The sequence below is a fragment of the Lacerta agilis genome, chromosome 3 (assembly GCF_009819535.1).
Source record: "Lacerta agilis isolate rLacAgi1 chromosome 3, rLacAgi1.pri, whole genome shotgun sequence".
Classification (NCBI taxonomy): domain Eukaryota; kingdom Metazoa; phylum Chordata; class Lepidosauria; order Squamata; family Lacertidae; genus Lacerta; species Lacerta agilis.
Window position 1 is genome coordinate 52751327 of NC_046314.1, and position 20387 is coordinate 52771713.

Here is a 20387-nt window from a genome sequence, read left to right on the forward strand (position 1 = left end):
CTTCAAAGGAGTATCAAACTTACAAATTATTCCCATCCTTGCCAGCCCAATAAAGGTCGTGAATACATCAGGGATGTTCATTCCACCTCATGTTGATTGTACACCTTCATCATTACCATTTATTATTTATACCCCACCCACTCTAGGCTGCTTCCAACAAAATATTAAAATACAATAGTCCTTCAGATATTAAAAGTTTCCCTAAACAGTGCTGCTTTCAGATGTCTTCTAAAAGTCTGGTAGTTGTTTTTTCCCCTTTGACATCTGGTGGGAGGGCGTTCCACAGGGTGGGTGCCACTACCGAGAAGGACCTCTGCCTGGTTCCCTGTAACTTGGCTTCTCACAGCGAGGGAACCGCCAGAAGGCCCTCAGCGCTGGACCTCAGTGTCCATGCAGAACAATGGGGTGGAGACACTCCTTCAGGTATACTGGACCAAGGCCGTTTAGGGCTTTAAAGGTCAGCACCAACACTTTGAATTGTGCTCGGAAACGTACTGGGAGCCAATGTAGGTCTTTCAAGACCAGTGTTATGTGGTCTCGGTGGCCGCTCCCAGTCACCAGTCTAGCTGCCACATTCTGGATTAGTTGTAGCTTCCAGGTCCCCTTCAAAGGTAGCCCCACGTAGAGCGCATTGCAGTAGTCCAAGTGGGAGATAACTAGAGCATGCACCACTCTGGCGAGACAGTCCGCAGGCAGGTAGGGTGTCAGCCTGCGTACCAGATGGAGCTGGTAGACAGCTGCCCTGGACACAGAATTGATATATGCCTCCATGGACAGCTGGGAGTCCAAAATGACTCCCATGCTGCACACCTGTTCCTTCAGAGGCACAGTTACCTCATGCATGCTTCGTAGTGGCCGTATGCAGCCAAGTAGTAAAGAACGATATGTAGTCTTCAGAGAAAACATCCAATAACAGTTCAAGTGGCAAAACAATGAGGACAAGAAACAGAACCCATTTTCATGCTTTCAATACCATACTTTTTGTATCCCCAACAAATGAAAAAAAAAGTCTCATGCCAAATTCCTTAACTCAATGAAGTCATACATTAATATTTTTTTATTATTATTATTATTATTATTATTATTATTATTATTATTTGAAGAGCTGCCTTCTCCACTGATACTTTTCTTTTGGGGCGTGAGGCTGGGGGTTTATGTGAAAAGCTCTAAGTAAAGATTACACAGAACTATAGAGTGGGGTGGTAATTTTTTTTAATGAATATTCCTTACCGAGAAGTTTCAGAAATGTAGATGGTATTTTCTCTTTGGGCATCCAAGAGCACTTCTGATACCTTATACTGAGATTCTAAAAGTAGAAGTGTATCTAGATCACAGCAGAGCACATTTAATAACCTGCAGGATGTAATATTTTGAAATATCAGAACATCAGAAGTTATTGGAAATGCAGAGAAGCACTACAACAGTTTAAAGATTTTGGAGTTGAGTTCTTTTTTTAAACAAAGAAACAAACAAACTGGTGTAATACAATGCAAAATTAGGAACCTAGGACACAGCACATGGTTCGCATGTAGAATATCACTGACCTTTCCTAGAACACCATTTGAAACAACACTGTTATCCACAGCTAAGGTATTTCTATTATATTCTGGCGTGCACACACTGCCTTTTTATTCCTTCTTGTTGAATATTGCTAAACTGGCTGTCAATTTCTTATTGTCAGTTTTTGTTCCAAGGAGAAGGGGGTTTAATTACCAGTTCTTCCTTTTATTTTTTTCTTCTATTTTTTATACAATAAAAAACAACGTTGTTTTACTATATAAAGCTCCTTTCTGCAATAGGAACAGAAACTGATTGATAAGGAACAATGTAGAAAGGCTTTATAGAAACAATTTTATCAGTAAGCCCACTGCTACACAAAACAGAAATTAAAACAACAACCTGAAACTAGGAAGCTTGTAACTAAAAGCACAGGAGTGCTGAATACCCGTTGGAATGTCCACACCAGACAGGCTGTGTCCTGCAGTTGTGTTGTAATTTATATTTTTTAAAAAAAATCAGCAGAAATTTTGCCAGAAAAAGGGAGAGCACAATGTAAGGAAGTAACAACTTCTCAACAATGCCACCCATTTTCTCTGAAAAAAGTGAATGAACCAAGGATGGCAGCAATGCAAGCAAGCTAACATGGAAAGAACCTTTGGCCCCTTTATGAAAGAAAAGTGCCTTCCCAGTGTTCTGATCCTATATCCATTTACATGGGAGTAGGCGATATGATTTAGTCCTAAGTAGACATGTACAGAAATGCACTGCATTTTACATGGCTGGTTTGTCCAAATTTATCTCATTCATGCCGTGTAACCCAGATGCTTCATTTCACAAACAGGTGGAAGAAGAGCCCAACATAATATTACAGTGGACCCAGATTTCCTTCTCATTTGGCTGCTGAAAAACAAAGCTACTAAAGGCAATATAGTAATAACTATTTTTAGTTTCAAAAGCCTATTCATTTGCTTGAATGTTTTATTCATAAAATTATTCTCCATAATCTTCAGGACAAGCATTCATTTGTTAGTATATTTCAAGAAGTGATACAGAGAGATTAATAAAATCAATACTGAGACATTTAATGCTTTCATAAAGATTTATGGAACAAAAGAGAGGCATTCATATTTTCATTACTGATGATCGTGTCATTTCTAAAACATTTTCAGTATGAAAAAATTATTATGAATTACTTATGAGTAATCAGTGTGGGGAGAAACATTATGATGCATTCAGAAAATCAGTGTGATATCAAAATAATTTTTCATACACAAATGCCCTTTTCTGCATGGCATGTCTTTGACGGTTTAATTTGAATATTACTAGCAAACAAAGGAAACAAAAGCACCCATTGATATTAAAACTAGAATACTTTAACCCACTAATCCAGACCATTTTCTATCCAAGTTATCCACACTAAATGCCTTTGCATGAATTATACTGCACTTTCATGAGCTCGTAACAGATGCACATCTTCTATATAACTTGTGAAATAGCTACTGGTCACCACTTTATCCCTTGGTCTAGGACTAAAAGCCCTGATTGCTCTTTTGTACTCATAGCCAATGCTCCCTAGTTGTTTCAAAAGGTATGGAAAATGTGACACTATTCTTTATCCCTCTGTTCTGTATCTGATATCAGTAATGGCGGTTTCATATTGCAAATCTAATGCAGTTCAAAGGAACTATTTCCATTTACTGTACTTCTTCTGCTAGCCATGCTATTTTAGGTCCTTCCATTTTTTCCTGTTAACTTCTGTTAATATTGCTTTTCAAGATTTCAAGTGTTGCTTGAAATTTAAAAACAAATGCAAATAGATGTGCTTATGTGCAGATTGTGACAATACTGCTTTATTTAATTATTTGTTTCCTGTACCTGCAGTCAGGTTTTAATGATACTGGCAACAGACCAGATGTGAATATATAACAAAACAGGGAATTTCCCCCTCATTAATATATGACATGTTAAGTTATCCTCCTCCATTGACAATACTCAGATTCTGTAGAACACGGTACATTCGTTTAAAAGATACAGTTCCCTAAAACTATTGCTAAAGATTGTTTACACAACATAATTACAATTCCAGTAGAGAAACTGGAAGAAAATACAATCTGTTTTGTTTTCCAAAACAAAAATTAGAACGACTGCAATATCCTGTATAATTTGCACTAAATATTTTTTTTAAAAAACTATAGGTAATACACTGATTCAAAATTAGCTTATTTTGGCTGACAGAAGCATATTCCCAAGCAAAGTTATGTGTGCAAACTAGACAGGGAATACAGCAGCAGGCTCACCTTCCTATCAAACCAGGTTCCCAATTTGAATCAGGGAAAGAACTACCAGTAGTCTAGAAAGACAAATCATGTGATAATGCTATAAGTAGTTTGGAGCTCAGTCTTCCCAAAATCTAAGAGGAACTGGTTGCGGTTTGTGAGCCTGATTCTACCCACCCCCCTGTTCTGCAAAGAAAGGTGAGTACAGGGCTGCTTCCCTGTGCTTCTCCTGAGAGCATGAACAACTATGAAACATCTAATACAGGAAATGAACCAAAATAACGTTATTAAAAACTAGAGTTGACAGGTACTAAGATTACTGGAAGAGAATAAAGGTTTTAATCCAGATAATGTATCTTCAAAGTAGAGAATCCAATTTAAACTCTTGATGCACTAATGGAAAATCTTGTGGCACTTCAGGTACAAATAAAAAGCTAAAATTAACCTGAGGCTTCTCATTATTATGCTCAGAAAGAAGGACAGGCACATAACCTAATGACAACTACTTGCACATATTTTCTTGAGAATACAATGAGCTAGTTTCTTTAGGGGAAAGTTACACATTCTCCTGAGTGTTAATTAACTGCAGCAAGGGAGCATGGGAAACTGCTGCCTTTTGAGCCAAGATCCATTGGGAACTTCATTTCTCAGATTCCCTAGCAGACAGGCCTCCCCAACAGACAATGATAAGTTTAGTAGAAAGGGAAGCAAGCAGTGAAGCCTTTCCCCTGGGGAAATTGTTTTTGAGAATTGTTTAAGAAAATTCAAAAGGGCGCCTGCCTTTCATCAGACTTGAGGGATATCAATGTTTTGCAATATCCATTCTGATGATTTGGTTGTGGACCACTGAGATTAAGACCATTAAGAATACAATTCTTTCACTTGTATTAATATGAAACCTATTAAAAAAAAAACCTACTGCAAAAAACAAAACAAAAAAACACAGGACTGTAAATACTCTCTAAGAAGATATAGCAACATTCACTTCCTATTTGAGACAGTTTTATTGCGATAAATATGTTAGAGCAGCTAGACTAGGGACAGGGAACCTTCAGCCCTCCAGAAGGTGCCGGACTCCAAAGCCCAGCAACGCCAGTCAACATAGCCAATAGTCAGGGATGATGGGTCCAGAAGTCCAACAACAGCACACCATCATTGCAGTGGCCTACTGTCTCAGTTTTTATGGTGGTTTTACTGCAATTTCATTATGCTTTAAATTGTTTTAAACCATTTTTGTATGCTATGATGTTGACAGATGAGGTATAACTTTTAGAACACAAATTACAATAATCTATGATAAATGCTTCAGCATATAGTATTGTTTCACTGCTTCAGCATAGTAAATTTCATTGCTATAATGTAGAGAGATGTTAGAACTGACACTGGATTTGGGAGTCTCTTTCCTATAATTATTGTGCATAACATTTCTTAACAAGTGTTAGCATTATTTTAGACATGGGTTGAGACATGGTGGGAAACAGCTCTAATATGTGGATCTGGCCCTCCAATGAGCCCTCTTCCCTCTGACACATGTTGCGTTAGATGTAAACTCCCAACTGTCAACAAGCAATACTGAAGCTGATCTACTTCAGCAACGGAAATCTGTCAGGAACAGGGAACAGGGTCTGCCACATACTAACAACACCTTCCAATCAGAGGCAGAAGAAATAGAGAGATATTGGGGACAGACGGAGGACCAGAATAGCACAGCACATGGCACAAGTCTAAAATTACAGCAGCTAGGAATCACACTTTCACTTCACACAGAAGTGAAAGAAATTGACCTACAGAAAGTGGTAAAAGCGAGTGAACTGAGCAGGAAGAAACTTCTTCATTCTGTGCTAGCAAAAGATAGTTAACTCCTGAAGCATCCTTCTGCTGATCAACTTGTTAATATATATAAAGCCCTGAACAACTAGGGACCAGGTTATCTGAAAGATTGCCTGGTCCAGTATATTATATTATTATTATTATTATTATTATTATTATTATTATTATTATTATTATTATTATTATTATTATTACTATTGTTGTTGTCATTTATTACCTAGTTGGTGTCTGTGAGCTCCCAACAGGGCCTTTGGTCCACTGGAAACCTCTGCTAACTGAAAAGGAGGAACCCATTTTTGCCTATTCTATCTTCTCCATGCCACCTTTCACATTGCTCTGGAGGGGCTCCCAACCCTTTGAAGCCAATTTTCAGGGTGTGTGCTGGGAGCTGCAATGGAAGGGTGAATAGGGTTGCCATATGTCTGGGAATTCACGGACGTGTCCTCTTTTCAGGGTCCTACATGCCCTTCCCTTTGCCATGCACAAAGCAAGCAATCATCAGTTGCTTCAGATGTGAAAACTTCTCTTCCACTAACCCATAAGACAGGACCCTGTTTTACATGTTTGAATCTTCAAGAGTTTTTTCCCCTCACTGTTATACGTTTTTATATTGCTGTTTTACTGGTTTAGGTTCTGCTTTTTTTGGTTTAATAAGCTACTCTGTTTGTTACACTATACACAGCTTAGAGATTTTTTTAACTTTAAATAGTATATACATGCTTTTAAAAAAATAAAATAAACAATAACAAAAAAGGTTGTGCTCATCAAACCAGGCACAGGAAATCCCTGACATTCAAAGATCCAATAAGCTACAAAACATCAGTCAAAACCACTGCAGCTCTTGTTAAAATTTCAGCATCCCATTTCTTTCCTCATCCAACAAGAGACAGCAAGGAGTAATGGTTTAAATGCCTAAGTTCTTTCTATTGTGTCAGCACAGCAGAATTTGTGGACTGCATCCCAAGCAGCTAAGAGTCCCAACCCCAAAAGCAACCTATGATAAACAATAAAATGGGGGGGGGGGCAACAAGGATTTGCACTGAAAGTATTTTCTCTAAGCCTCATATGAACTTGGGTAAATACAAGCTGTCTAGGGGAAATACTTCCTTCACTCGCAGATACTTACACCCTCATCCTCATATTGGCCGGATTCATAAGCATTTTACCAAGACAGCATTGCAGAACAGAAGAAACTAGCAGATTATTTTACCTTAAGTGAATAAAAAAAATTAGTATCTTACCTCAGGCCAAAGATATGAGACTGCTCATAATTGAACAATGAATGAATTTTAGCTTCTGTGTTCACAATTATAAGCCTGTCAATGATATCCTGAAATATAAGCACCAATTTTATTAATATGTGACCAGCACTTTGAGTAGACAACATTATTACTCAACCATTTTCATTAAGCCACATTTTTTAAAGTATATGGACAAGTATATGATTTGGTTGTTACATTTCCTCACAAATAGCTCTTAATCTGGCAAGAAGTAATTCAGCAAACTGTTCTTGTGTTTAAAAAGTAAGTATTTTCCCCATTTCATTCCAGTCAGTTTCTCTGACTCAAGTGAAAACAGAATCATAAAAACAGTCATTATCCGATACTTTACATGTATTTAATACCCAGTGCATTTATTTTTAAATCTATGTGTACATCTGGGGAAAACACAGTGAATAAGTATAGAATAACACTCCTATAAAGGAAAACTGTTCCTAATTGGAAGTTTACTTCCTTAAACAAGTAAATTTATACAACCTTGCTAATGTGAGAGTGTAAGTAATCAGCCAAGAACAGAGATTTGGCAAAATCTTTTGATTTGATCTTACATCCAAAATACTTTGACACCTCAAACAGCTAACCAACTCCGTCTACACTGAGCAAAAAAACACTTTTGCCCAGCTGTAGCGTAGCAGCCAAGAGTAAGGTTTCCAGTTTCTTTCCCAAAATCTCAGAATAAATGTGAATAGCCAAAGGGGATTTGACACTATACTCTTTATTTCAAGTCAGATCATTGGTCCATATAGCTCAGTACTGTCTGCACTGAGTGGCAGCAGCTCTCCTGGTTTCAAGCAGGAGTCCTTCCCAGCCCCACAGGGATACCAGGAATTGAACATGGGGCCTTCTCTATGGAAAGCAGATGCTCTACCACTGGGCAACAACCCTTCCTTTAATGAGAGGCATAGTGTGTTTGCCATGGTAGCAGGGGAGATCATAGACATTGTGCTACCCGAGACACAAGACAAGATAGCATATTGCATGGTCAGACTAGCAGAAGAATTTTTTTCAGCACTGATGATAGACTAATGCCCTTCACTGCACCAGAGAGTAGCAGGCTAGGTTCTGGGCACAGAGCAGGGTTACAAAACACACACAGCTGTATCTACTCCCTCCCTTACCATCTTTGGAGAGCAGGGCAGGTGATTGGCTTTTCACCAGTTGGATTTGTACATAATTTTTGGTTGTTAAATGTTTATAGTGTTCAGCTGAAGTAAGAATTGAGTGGATGAAGTGGTATAATGTGTGCAAAAAAAAGTGTGATGGCTGAATGAGCAGTATCCAAGTATGGTTCTTGAATTCCTGATTTGTATTATTCATTATAAGGATACTTTTTTGCAATATTGATGTTTGTGTGTGTTTTAGAGATAGTATTGCAATTATATTGCATTCTGTTGCTGTATTTTGCTGTTGTATTATATTGTTGTACTTTGATGGATTCTTGTTTTGTATAATATTTGATTTGCTTTTGTTTTTTATTTTACATTGTTTAGCTTTTGATTTTGATTTTACATTGTTTAGATACATTGTTTAGATTTTACATTGTTATGTTACTTAAAACAAATCAGCTATAGTCACATAGAACTGATCCAAGTCCTACTACAGAGGGATAAAACTGTCATGAAACAACCCGATGCAACCTGATCAACATTACACCAAGATAAGCATTCCAGTCAAAAGGAAGAGCAACAGAATGATGAAATCCAAAAAGAACCATTTACACCAATATCATCTACAGGGATGGCAACACAAGCAGACATCTGGTTGACCCCACAGCCCACATATGCATCACTGGAAGTGGGAAGGGCCATCCCCAAGATTCAGGAACTGCCCTCAAAAAATAAAGGTTAACAGATACCTTTATGGTTAAATTACCTTCAGGGATAAAGCACAGCAATACCAAACACAGTAACGTCTCTACCCTGGATCTCCCAAGTGGGCCATGGGTAAAAGACCAAGAAAAGGAAAATCACATTCCAAATCAGGGAACGTCAACCTTTTTGAGGCAGTGGGTGCATAGGCAATTTTGAGGAAGTGCTTGAATGTCAGTCACTAAATGGCTGCCACGAGGGCATGGCATAACACAAAAATGGCTGCCATGTCTAAAAGAGCAGGAATACAAAAAGTATTCAACCCTTCCCTATCAATGAAGAAAAGGCATGTGCATCAGTCACCACCACACTCACTCACACAGGAAAGCTCTTTGCACCTCTCCTCTGCTCAAAGCAGGAGGGTGGGTGTCCAATCCTGGCATCCAATGAAATGTGGGCATGTCTGAGGGGGCATGAGGAAAGGCCAAACCAATGCAAACACGACCTGAACAGGATGAGCAAAGCGTGTCTCATGCATCGCGGATTTTTGAAGGGATCTTATTGAAACCTTTCTCAAGACTCATAAGAGGTGCTGCTATGCTGGTACACACAGGTGCCAAAATTGTGACTCTTGTTCTAGTTTGGTTATAATTAAATATAACTATATTTCTTTAGATATGCAAAAGATTTTTATACATATACAGATTTTATATGATATAAAGAATAATTTTATTATAATCAAATCCATTGCTTACACTTGAAAGAAGAGATTTGTCTTTAGACAAGAGAAAGCAGCATCTGCAGATTATTATTTAAGTATTACACTTTCCTATGACTGTAGGAAAAATAGATTCACACTGAGGACACTGTGCATATACTGCCCTCATGCTGCATGCAAGAAAGAAATGCTGAAAATGTACTCAGGACCTAAGGAGCAATAGAACATCAAACCCATATGAAGCTTCTTGTTTTTATTGAACAGATTTGTAAACCACTCATCATATGATTGTCAAAAGAAAAGGAGATGCAAAATTATAAAGTTAAAGCAATAAGAAAACATTAAATTCATTTGCAAAAAAAAGCTTGTTTCAATCAGAGCAGTATAACCATTCAACAGAGCTTTTCAAAAAGGATTGAAAGCAAAGCTACTTACTATAATATCTGTAGGAACTTCACGGAGAGAATATTCTGGTTTATTAGGTATCGCTTGATCACCTATCAGTTCGTAAACAGCAGGGTAGGATAACAAGTTTATCAGAGCTAGAAAAGACTAAAGCAGGAAATGGTGACACAGTAAACAAAATGATTACTGGCATTTCATTCCAGCAGGCGTTCTAAATGAATTCTGATTTTATAGTTTTAACACATTTTTAGTCTTATTGTATCAAGTCTTCTGTACACTGCTTAGAGGCTACTGTCGTCGAGTTATACAAATTGTCTAAATAAATAAATAAATAAATCTAAAGCCTGTTACAAAAGCCGTTAGTATTACTTTGGATTTCACAAATGTGATATATAAGGAGTGACCTTTTATTTATTTTTTTTTTTTTTTTTTTTTTAAACATATTTATTGATTTTCCAACATATATTTCCAATTACCAAACAAATTACAATGCCAAATTAATTATACAATTCCAATTATAACAATTCCAATTATGCCAAATTTTTAACTTGTGAATTCCCCATGTCTCGGACTCCGGAGCGCTTTCTTATGATCTTTTCCAGTTGCTTCATAAAGTCAATATTTTCACAGCCTCTGATAAATGCCAGCAAGCAGACACTCTTATAGTAAATAATGTCTCTGTGTGGAAAAAGCCATCCTCTCCCAATATCGCATTTCGGCTGACGCCATCTTGAAAGTCTCTCATAAATCAAACTTGTAAATCAAACTGCGACACACCAATTTCTTCCCCTGTGAGCCGTCCCCACTCCTTTCCGGGAGGGCCAGACCCTCGTAAATTCCACTATCAATCGTCCATCAAATCCGGCTTCTCCCTTTGAAGTGGTGTACAGCTCCACAGGCTATCATCAGCACTCGGCAGTTAATTCTAGCTGCGTCACAGCCAGCCGAGGATCCTTAAGGAGTGACCTTTTATTGGACCAACTCGTATCAGTGTGGGTGTTTTCAAGCTTTAGAGTTGCACAGAATGGAAAGGTAAGTTTGCATCCCAGGCAGAGCAGGGCTATTTAAAGGTAATTAAAAGACATTTTGCAGGGCGCCTACTGTGGAAAAGAAGGCGGAAAGGAAATCTAATGCAAACAGCTGGAATGAACACCCATTGCAAATCACAGGCATTAATGCAATACCAGCTGGCCTAGCCTTTATAGGAGCAGGAGTGGGGAACTGGCATATCAAGCAAGCTTGAATCCAGGTATGAGAAAGCAAATAGCATTGAGGGCTGCCACAAATCCAAACACTGCTGCCTTTAGCTAGAATCTCCTTCAGTGAAGCCCAGGCTACATTTGCATTTTAAACCTGGAGGGCAGACCAACATAATGCAAGTCTTACTTACGGGGACACTACCTTCCAGTACAGTATCTTTGCACCATGGCATTGTACTGACAAGAGTTAGCATAGCACAGCCCTTGTTTTCCAATTAGACCACTGTAGCAAGCTGGATAATCCCCTCCTTTAGGACAGGCATGGCTATTCATAGACTAGGCTGCTGAGAGCAAATAGGATGAGCTCTATGTATACCCGTTTCTCTCTCAGCCTGAATGATGTATATTTAAAATACACTGTACATGGCTATGCTCAGCATGTAAGATCACTGAAGAGTGATATTGCTGCATCACACAGAGATAGAAAAAAAGATTGTACAAAAAAATGCAGGAAGTCTAGGGTGCTTCCCAAAGGAACAGCAACTACATTATGAAGTAGGAACAGTCACTTAGTTTCTACTTCTCAAGATACACTTGTTTAAATCCTACCAAAGAATTATGCTGAGGTGGTGATTATTTGCAAGAAGTGTGGATTGTGACTTTTATATGGGTACTGTTTTATTCTGGGTAATTGTGTTTATTTGTAGTTGTTAGTAATTATGTTCTGTATTATGGCCTCTGGCCGAGATAATAAAACTGATTGATTGAAACATATTCACTGAATCCTGATGCGATTATACGTAACTCTTCTCAAACTGATTTTGCTCCTCTTCTTTAAGCTGCTAAACTTCAAGAATATTAACACTAAACAAATTCAGCACTTCTTTTTCTTTTTGAATTCTGGAGTCAGTCTCTATTCTTGTTAGAAAGTTTATTGAGAACATATCCTCAATAAAAAGCATATCAGAGCATGGTACAGCAATCCCATGCTATTCTTTTATTGTTTTCCCAATACTCTACCTTAGCATAATACATAATTTACAAGCAGCAAGCCATAAGCAACTTAAGGAATATCCCAAGGAAAACGTTCTGCTTCGGATAAAAAACTATATTCACATATTAATGTGCAAAAGAAAATTCAAACCACCTTCTGACAGCTCCGATCAATGGGATCAACTGGTGTTGATCTGGGGTGAGTTACTCGGACATCATCTCTTCCACACTCTAGAACACCCCACAATTCGGTAACAAGTGCTTTTATAAATCCTAGGAAGAGAGTATTTTATTCACAAGGACTCTGTCATATTTTATAGCAGAGGTCCTAGCAAACGTTATTGGACAGGAACCACACTGAGAACACTTTCCATAAGGGTTAAGCTGATAATGCTACCATAGCTCTTCACTAATGAAACTATCCTCTTTCATAACATGCACAATTTCGAACACAGTCTCTTAATCTGTACTGTTTCACACCATAATAGGAACAGTTGGTGCAGCCACCTCCACATTTCAGGTGGGGCTCTGTGTCTGGTTCCACATGGACTTTGCTCTGGCACACTCAGTGCTTCAGTGGGTGGAATTTCATGTAGCACTGGGGTGTGCACATGGGAAACAAGGCCCGCTCGTGCAATGGGACTTTCCCACCTCTTCAACCCCAGAGCCCTCTAAGCCTGTTCTGAGGGTTTCCCCAATCCTCCAGGGCAGGTTTAGGAAGCCCCATTGAAGCCCTAATCCCACGCACACAACAATTTAGTTGAATCCCGCATCATGGTCTGACATTACATGATCAAGCATGGCAGCATCTTTGGGCTTGCATGCTCCTCTTCCTCCTTCCCCCTCATTTCCTTGTTTGATGCAAATCATGGCTTTTGGAAAACCACGGCTTGCCTTTTATCCAGACTAGCAAAGGAGGGAGACATCTGCAAAGTGGGGTATGGAGAAGAAACAGAGTCTCAAATATATAATGCAAAACCATGGTTTGGCATTCTGTCTGAACTGTCCCATACAGAAGCACATACAGCTCTGATGCTTGCTGACAAAAGTCAAAGCTATGGACACAATTCTAGCCATGTCAATAGGAGTTAAATCCTACTGAATTCAATGGTGCTTGCTCTCTGGGAATTGGGATTAGGATTGCAGCCTTAATTACCAAGATTTATTCATGATAATCTATACAAAAAGTTACCTGAACTCTGTAGAGCTACAGCACCTGCAGCTGTTGCAGCTACTTGCGATACAATTGCTCCATAGCCAAACTTTTCAAATCCACAGATCTAGCACAAACAAATTATAACAAACCATAAATTTCAAGGGCTCAAACACCTTAGCGATACAGGAGGAACATTGGTTATACAAGATAAGAATAATGGTCCTTTTTATAGACATAGCCCTTGTTTGTTTTGGAACAAACAATTAATTCCATAATCAAATGTATCATTAACTAGCATTACCTAATTAACATTCTGATGCTATTATGCCGCTTTAACAGAGAAAGATTATGGCATAGGCAATAAAGACTGCTCAGGCAAACTAAGTGATGAAAATATTGTTTCATATATGTATATGTATAAGTATATGTGTGCGTGTATGATTATACCTACTTGGAGGTTTTTTGTGAACCTGTTGAACATGAAAGTCACACACTCGTTTACTGTTCCTGTTTTCTGCAGCAGCAAAAGCCCCTTAGGTGTAGCTGCAAAATTTAGCAAGTCATCCAACAACGTCTCTTCCAGTACAATACTGGAAAAAAAGCAAATATATAAAAACTAAATTAAAGTACCCACAAAAAACAGCAACAACAACCAAGTAGCCTCTCCCATGAGGAATAAAGGGATTATTTTAGTAATGTTTTGCATAAAAGGCTCATTTGTCATAACAAAGACATAGACTGGTCTACCAGTATATAATTTCTGTTAGAAAAAATGTTTCCATTCAATATGGCTTACACTACTCAATTCACCATCTGGGTGCAATTAATTCGTTTAGGAAAGCAGCTGTATATCTGTGCTTGTTCTACCTACGCTACAGCTGTCTCCCCCGAAGGTCTAAAGTCCTTCTCTTGGATCTAATAGGTTTGTCTGTTAACTCTTCTGACACATTTCCCTCCAACAATGATACCCTTTCACCATATACAAAAGAGGTTGAGAGCAAAGCAGGAGTTTAACTCTACGTATTACTCTTCTGATTATTTGCTTAAGTTTCTGCTACCTGACAAAGAGAGAAGCAGAATAGTTGGTAAGGTAGCAAAGCATAATGGTGATAATGCCAACTCAGTGAATTGCACATACAAGCAAACTCTGCCCGCAGCAGGCAAGGATCCACAATTTGCACCGATTGTTACTGACCATAGGATGGTGCTAGCTGTGCTCATGGTACCCAATCCCTAGTTCTTGAGTTGCTTTCCAGATCATATAGATGCATGCTTACCTACTGAGAGTTCAACAGAATTTGCTCCTAAGCATGCATATAACTGTATTCTAACATCCAGTGCCAATGTAATGTGAACCTGCTACAAACTCAGGTCTGCAAATTTGGCAGCCTGAAGAATACCAACTCCCTTCCCACCCCCTTGCTTTCCTTTGTTTGCCTTAATTACATTTTAATATCATTTATTGCTGCACTCAGATGATCGAATCTTGAGTAACCTGCAGGCAGGCCCTTTGCTCTCCCTTCATGTGAACACAGAAGCAAGCCAGGAAGCAATAGTTAACCATAACCTCCATTACTTTCCCATTACTTTCAATAATTAATGGATTCCAAAAGAGACAAAACCTAAAGCTTACTTACACTTGCTTTTCAGAACCTGGCTTCTTTAGAAGCCATTAACCAAAGTTCCTGATTCTGATGTAACATGAACCTCTGTTTAACTACAGCTTATCAGCTCATTCGTTTACTGCTGCAAAGGAGCAACATGTGGATACATGAAGCTTGTGAATATCTTCACTCGTTAAGCTGTGGTTCGATTATCTGAATGTGGCCAGTTACATAAAATGCATACCTCGTCCTTCAGTATTACAAATCATGTAAAACAATTAAACACAAAAATCACATACAAGGCAACAAAAACAACGGAACAGTAAAATCATAGAAGTCATATGCCTAACCTGAAATTGTGGGGGTACATTGAGAAGGGCACCTGAAGATGATCTTGGCGTACAAAAAATCTGTGGGAGAAGGCAGTCCTAATATTACACCTGCTCCAACACTAACCCTAGTTAATGCTAACCAGGTTCCTTCTTAATACAGTTTTTAGCAAATCTATGTGATATTCTGGTAAGTCTGGCTAACACTACCCATGATTAGCATTTGTACAGATATAACAGAAAAGTGTTATTAAGGGTGACAAGGAGAGAGAAACAGGTGAGATCTGTGTTGGAGTGGGATGCGGCATTGGAATGCCTGTTCCCAAGGCTGGCTTTTAATAGGCAAACCATAGTTTGCAGCAAGCAAGCATTGCACCTGCAAGGTATCTACTATTAACCCAAACTTTGTTCACCACTCTGAAAGGACTGGAAAGAAGAAAACACTAGAGCAACAGAATCATCCCATGAGAAGAGAACATAGAGACCCCGCCTAAGAACACCCATATCTAAAACTGAATTCTTCACTGGGGAAAAACTCTTACAGAAAGTGAAATCTGAACTATATATCTCTAATATTGATATAGGTATCCAAAAGCTACCTGTATCCAGAAGGTCGGCAGTTCAAATCCCCGTGACGGGGTGAGCTCCCATTGCTCGGTCCCTGCTCCTGCCAACCTACCAGTTCGAAATCACATCAAAGTGCAAGTAGATAAATAGGTACCACTCTGGCGGGAAGGTAAACGGCGTTTCTGTGCGCTGCTCTGGTTCGCCAGAAGTGGCTTAGTGATGCTGGCCACATGACCCAGAAGCTGTACGCTGGCTCCCTCGGCCAGTAAAGCGAGATGAGCGCCGCAACCCCAGAGTTGTCTGCAACTGGATCTAATGGTCAGGGGTCTCTTTATCTTTTAATGTACCACAAATTTCTTAAACATTAGTACAATCACGGGGAAAAGAATGTGCACCCTCTTTGAACTCTGTGGTTTTACATATGAAGACATAATAGCAATCACCTGTTCCTTAGCAGGACTTAAAATTATGTAAATACATGTTAGGTATTAAATTGTCACATGAAAGCTGATATATCAATTAAGTTTTAATCAAAACTTTAAAAATATCGCTTCAAAAGCTATTAAACATGATTTTATATTCTATAGTGCTTACTTTTTAAAAATGCATTTATATGCTGCTAGATTTTTCTTCTGCAGAATTATCATTGTAAGCAACTTATTTTTTAAAATAAAGTGATTGCTGTCTTATACTCTGACAGTAAAATGACTCACTTCATTTTATAAATAGTCAGTGGATGCTGACATTACAAAAAAGAAAAATGCCTGTTGAGAATGATTTAAACCAATTGTAATTAATATATACCCATAAACTGTGATGTCTTCATTGCCTTGGCCAATACATTTTGCATGGAAAAATGACAGCTTATAAAAGCTAAACAGAATTTATAGCCTGTTTCAATTTGCATGTTACATGTCATCATTATGAAAAAATAATATGCCAGATTCCCATTTCTAGGAATATAGACTTAGGGAACAGGTAATTGAAAATAAAAAGTATGAATAATAATTATCTCTACTATAGTAACATTCAATGGTGAAAGCTGATAGCTACACACACACCCAAAGAAGAGGAAAGATGTTCATATTCAGGAGAACTACATGCTATGCAGAAGTAGAAAAAATGGGGGGGGGGCTAAAAGTGGAATATTTGCACCCCAACCACTGAAACTGATCTCATGTACCATATGCCTGCCTTACCCAGGTTCTTTCCCATGTGAGGCTTGCAAGACAGATGTCAAAAAGCCACTGTGAAGATTCCTTTCTGAATGTGTTCAGAATTGAAAACGAAGGATCAAGAAAAGCAACAATAACATTAGTAAACAAAACGGGGATGGGGACAGATGAAAAATAGGAAGCAGATGTAGCTGACAAGAAGAGTAAGATTGAAAATAAGGAGAGCTGATGAAGGCAGAAGTGACAACATACTGGACAGCTGAAAAGCAAATGAGAAAGGAGGGATGGAAATCATAGCAGAAAATGGGGGAAACGGCAGGATAAATGGGAGAAACAACAGGGAGTGAGGAAGACAGAGCAAGAAAAGGGAAAGGGAAGCAAGAGAGAGAACTGAGAGGTTGTGCGAGCCACTAAACTGTATTTTATTTTGCCATGCGGAACTTTGCTGTTGCCTCTGCCTGATAACAGCAATACAACTTTATCAGAAAGATTTCCCATTTTTTTAAATGTTACCTAACCCCCATGTTGCAGCTTTGAGGACTTTTCTCATGTATCTTAACCCAAACTAGTACTTACAAGCTCTGTGGTTCTTGACTTGCTGATGATACACAATCTGCCCCCGCAACAGGAGTAGGAATTCTCTCCGAAAGCAAACTAGTCTGTCAGAAATGAACAACAAATTACATAAATTTACTATTAGCAACAGTAGCAAATCTAAATTCTGATCGCTAACATCATAGTACGATAAGGATATTTGACATCAGAGATCTCTTAAGGTCCAGTGCCAAGGGCCTTCTGGCGGTTCCCTTACTGCGAGAAACCAAGTTACAGGGAACCAGGCAGAGGGCCTTCTCCCACCAGATGTCAAAGAGAAAAACAACTACCAGACTTTTAGAAGACATCTGAAGGCAGCCCTGTTTAGGGAAGCTTTTAATGTTTAACTGACTATTGTATTTTAATATTTTGTTGGAAGCCGCCCAGAGTGGCTGGGGAAACCCAGTCAGATAGGCAGGGTATAAATAATAAATTTTATTATTATTATTATTAAGGGCAGACATATCTGCAGGTTGTTGGAGGGCCTGGGTGTGCACCTCTCTCTGAGTGCCTACCACCATTTTGGATCCCAGCAGTGACATTACTGCAGTTATCAGTCAACACTGCTTGGCCATTGTTGGTGGGGGTGCTGCAATAGGTGTGGTAATGACAATGCTGTTTCTGCTGTCTGATAAACCCACTTGTGTGCAGGGGTGATGGTGGTTGTCTAGTTCCCCAGACCATTATAGCGCCACCACCAGATATGCCTGTTAAAGAAACCTGCCAGCTACCTCCTTGCAAGTGGGCTTTACCCAATTGCAGCAACACTGCAATGCACCAGAGTGCCAAATGGATGTTTGGATTCTTCACCTCTTACATTAATAAGCTAATAATAAATCCTGATGCCACCAGATAAACTAGCTTGCAAATGTGTAAGGTGAGCAGCAGCAGCTGCAGCAGCAACCACCTGTGTGATAGTGGGGGCAGCAAGTTGTCACTCTCAGCTGAACTGTGGAACCCCAATATATGCCCCCGTATGCTGGGTGCCGACCTGCTTAACAAAGTAACTTGGTGAATGTTTCTAATGTAACTCTTGGAACCAAAAGCAATGCATGCAAGAAATGCAGCACTGGACTTTTCATGACTAATGAAGATTAACAAACAGATCTACTTGCCAACTTTAAAAAATATTTCAAGCTCCCAACATCTATTCAAGCCTATTGCACATATAATATAAATTAGAGTGTACACATCTGTATACTATACTGGCAATATTTCCCACAGCCTGAGAGGACAAGACTTGCCTGTTTTTTAACTACATGTGTACATGTTGGGATCCAACAGAAATTGCTACTCCCCCTCCCTCTTTGCTGCGCTTGTTACAAAGAGGGCAAAACTAATAATCATCTTTGGGATATTATAATGTTAAGGTGCCACTTCCATGATAAAATCTATACTACAATACCACTTCAGCATAAAAAGTACCCTTTTGGAACAGATGCACACACAAGCCAACATAAACATCCTCTGCGTAACTTCTATACATATACTTTGTATAAACAAGGATAGGACTACCTTTTTCCAAGCCTCAGAAATAGATCCATGTAAATGATAAGGGAGCAACACCTCTAAGCCTTCGCAAGTACTATACATCTGGTGGCATACAAAGATGAAAGCACCTTTGAGCACTGGCAACATCTCAGACCCAGACAGAACAGAAATGTCTTCATCAAGTAGCTTCTTTGTAAACTGAACGATGGTATGTGCACCCCTAAGGCTACAAACATTTCAAAAAACAATGTTTTATTGACGCGGCAGAATTTTGATGAAATAAGGCTTTTCAGTTAGTCATTGAAATGTTAATTCTTCTTCTGCTTATACAATATGCTGAGATGAGACTTGACCTAAAGATAGATTTACTGCCTATCATCTTCCCATGTAAGATGGGAACAAACATGAGCAAAACAAAGTAGGAAGGCTTCTCTCACCCTTCCATAGAGATCACCTTTTAAAACTGCTTTATTCTTAGTTAAGCTACATATCCACCATGTTTTTGAGCAGCATTGCTTAGGACTTGGCATGACTGTTTCTTAACAAATAAGCAACAGCAAGACCCAATCCATATTGCAACCATATTGTTGGAAGATGCTGCATATCTCCCTGCACCACCACCTTCCCACCCAATTCATTTGGATTGTGGTCATAATGCAGATCAGTCCCTTTGCCATAGCTGCTCTTTGTTAAGAAAGTGATATTGCATTTGCGTCTTTTTCTTTTTTAAAGAACTCAATTAGTTTTACATATGATTTATATCAACCCACAGGACATAATCAATGATACCAGGTGCTAAATAGATATGATCTCAACTATTTAGAAATGTTTGTATTCATTTCTAAGACAGAGCAACCTGGCTCAGGGAAGGTGTATGAAGGCATTTATACTGCTGTGAAAATGGTGATGTATTCTGAGAGGCACACGATTTTCATATCTCCACATCTCCCAGGATAGCAGAAACACATCTTCAATTTAATAGGAAATATGTTCCTTTAACTATTTCCCCTTACATGCCACCTTCTCCAGAATGCTCTGGAGATGGAAATATTCCACTTTGATTGTTGATTAACCACAGTTTATGATACATCCAAATCATAAACTGTAGTTAAGTCTTAGCTACTACTGCAACAAGCCAACCCCAATAACCCAAGGTTTGCCATTGGCTTCAGTAAACATTAGTTAATTCTAAGTTTGTCTGGGTTCAGACACAATGTTTAATTCTGGTTAGTTTAAAACAGAAATGAAACCTTCTGATCTCCTCTTATGGAGGAGAGAAGAAGGTAGGTGAGAGTACACAAGCCTGAGGTTTGTTGATATAACAAGAAATCATAGTTTATCATTATAACCAAATGCAGTAATATTTTAAGCCAAGAAACAAAAGCATGACTAATGAGAAATAACATGAAATTACAGTGTACAGACCATTCAGGTATTGCATGCAGACTGTTTTCTACAGGTG

At 38.7% G+C, this 20387-nt stretch overlaps 1 protein-coding gene across 4 annotated transcripts in view; it reads right to left on the minus strand.

Annotated features, from left to right (window-relative positions):
- The window catches only part of TBC1D32 (TBC1 domain family member 32), a 66225-nt gene that overhangs the window by 28665 nt on the left and 17173 nt on the right, over nt 1–20387 (minus strand). For 3 of the 4 annotated variants that reach the window (XR_004426226.1, XM_033143704.1, XM_033143706.1), the window contains 9 exons: nt 18950–19151; nt 17417–17499; nt 15120–15179; nt 13617–13755; nt 13202–13289; nt 12164–12282; nt 9848–9964; nt 6848–6936; nt 1231–1353 (listed from right to left, as the gene is read on the minus strand). Coding sequence is in view for 3 of the 4 variants with exons in the window: in XM_033143704.1 (XP_032999595.1) it covers nt 1231–1353; nt 6848–6936; nt 9848–9964; nt 12164–12282; nt 13202–13289; nt 13617–13755; nt 15120–15179; nt 17417–17499; nt 18950–19151 (1020 nt within the window). In the remaining variant the exon portion in view is untranslated. The remainder of the gene's footprint in view (nt 1–1230; nt 1354–6847; nt 6937–9847; nt 9965–12163; nt 12283–13201; nt 13290–13616; nt 13756–15119; nt 15180–17416; nt 17500–18949; nt 19152–20387) is intronic. The other variant, XM_033143705.1, reaches the window with a different exon arrangement.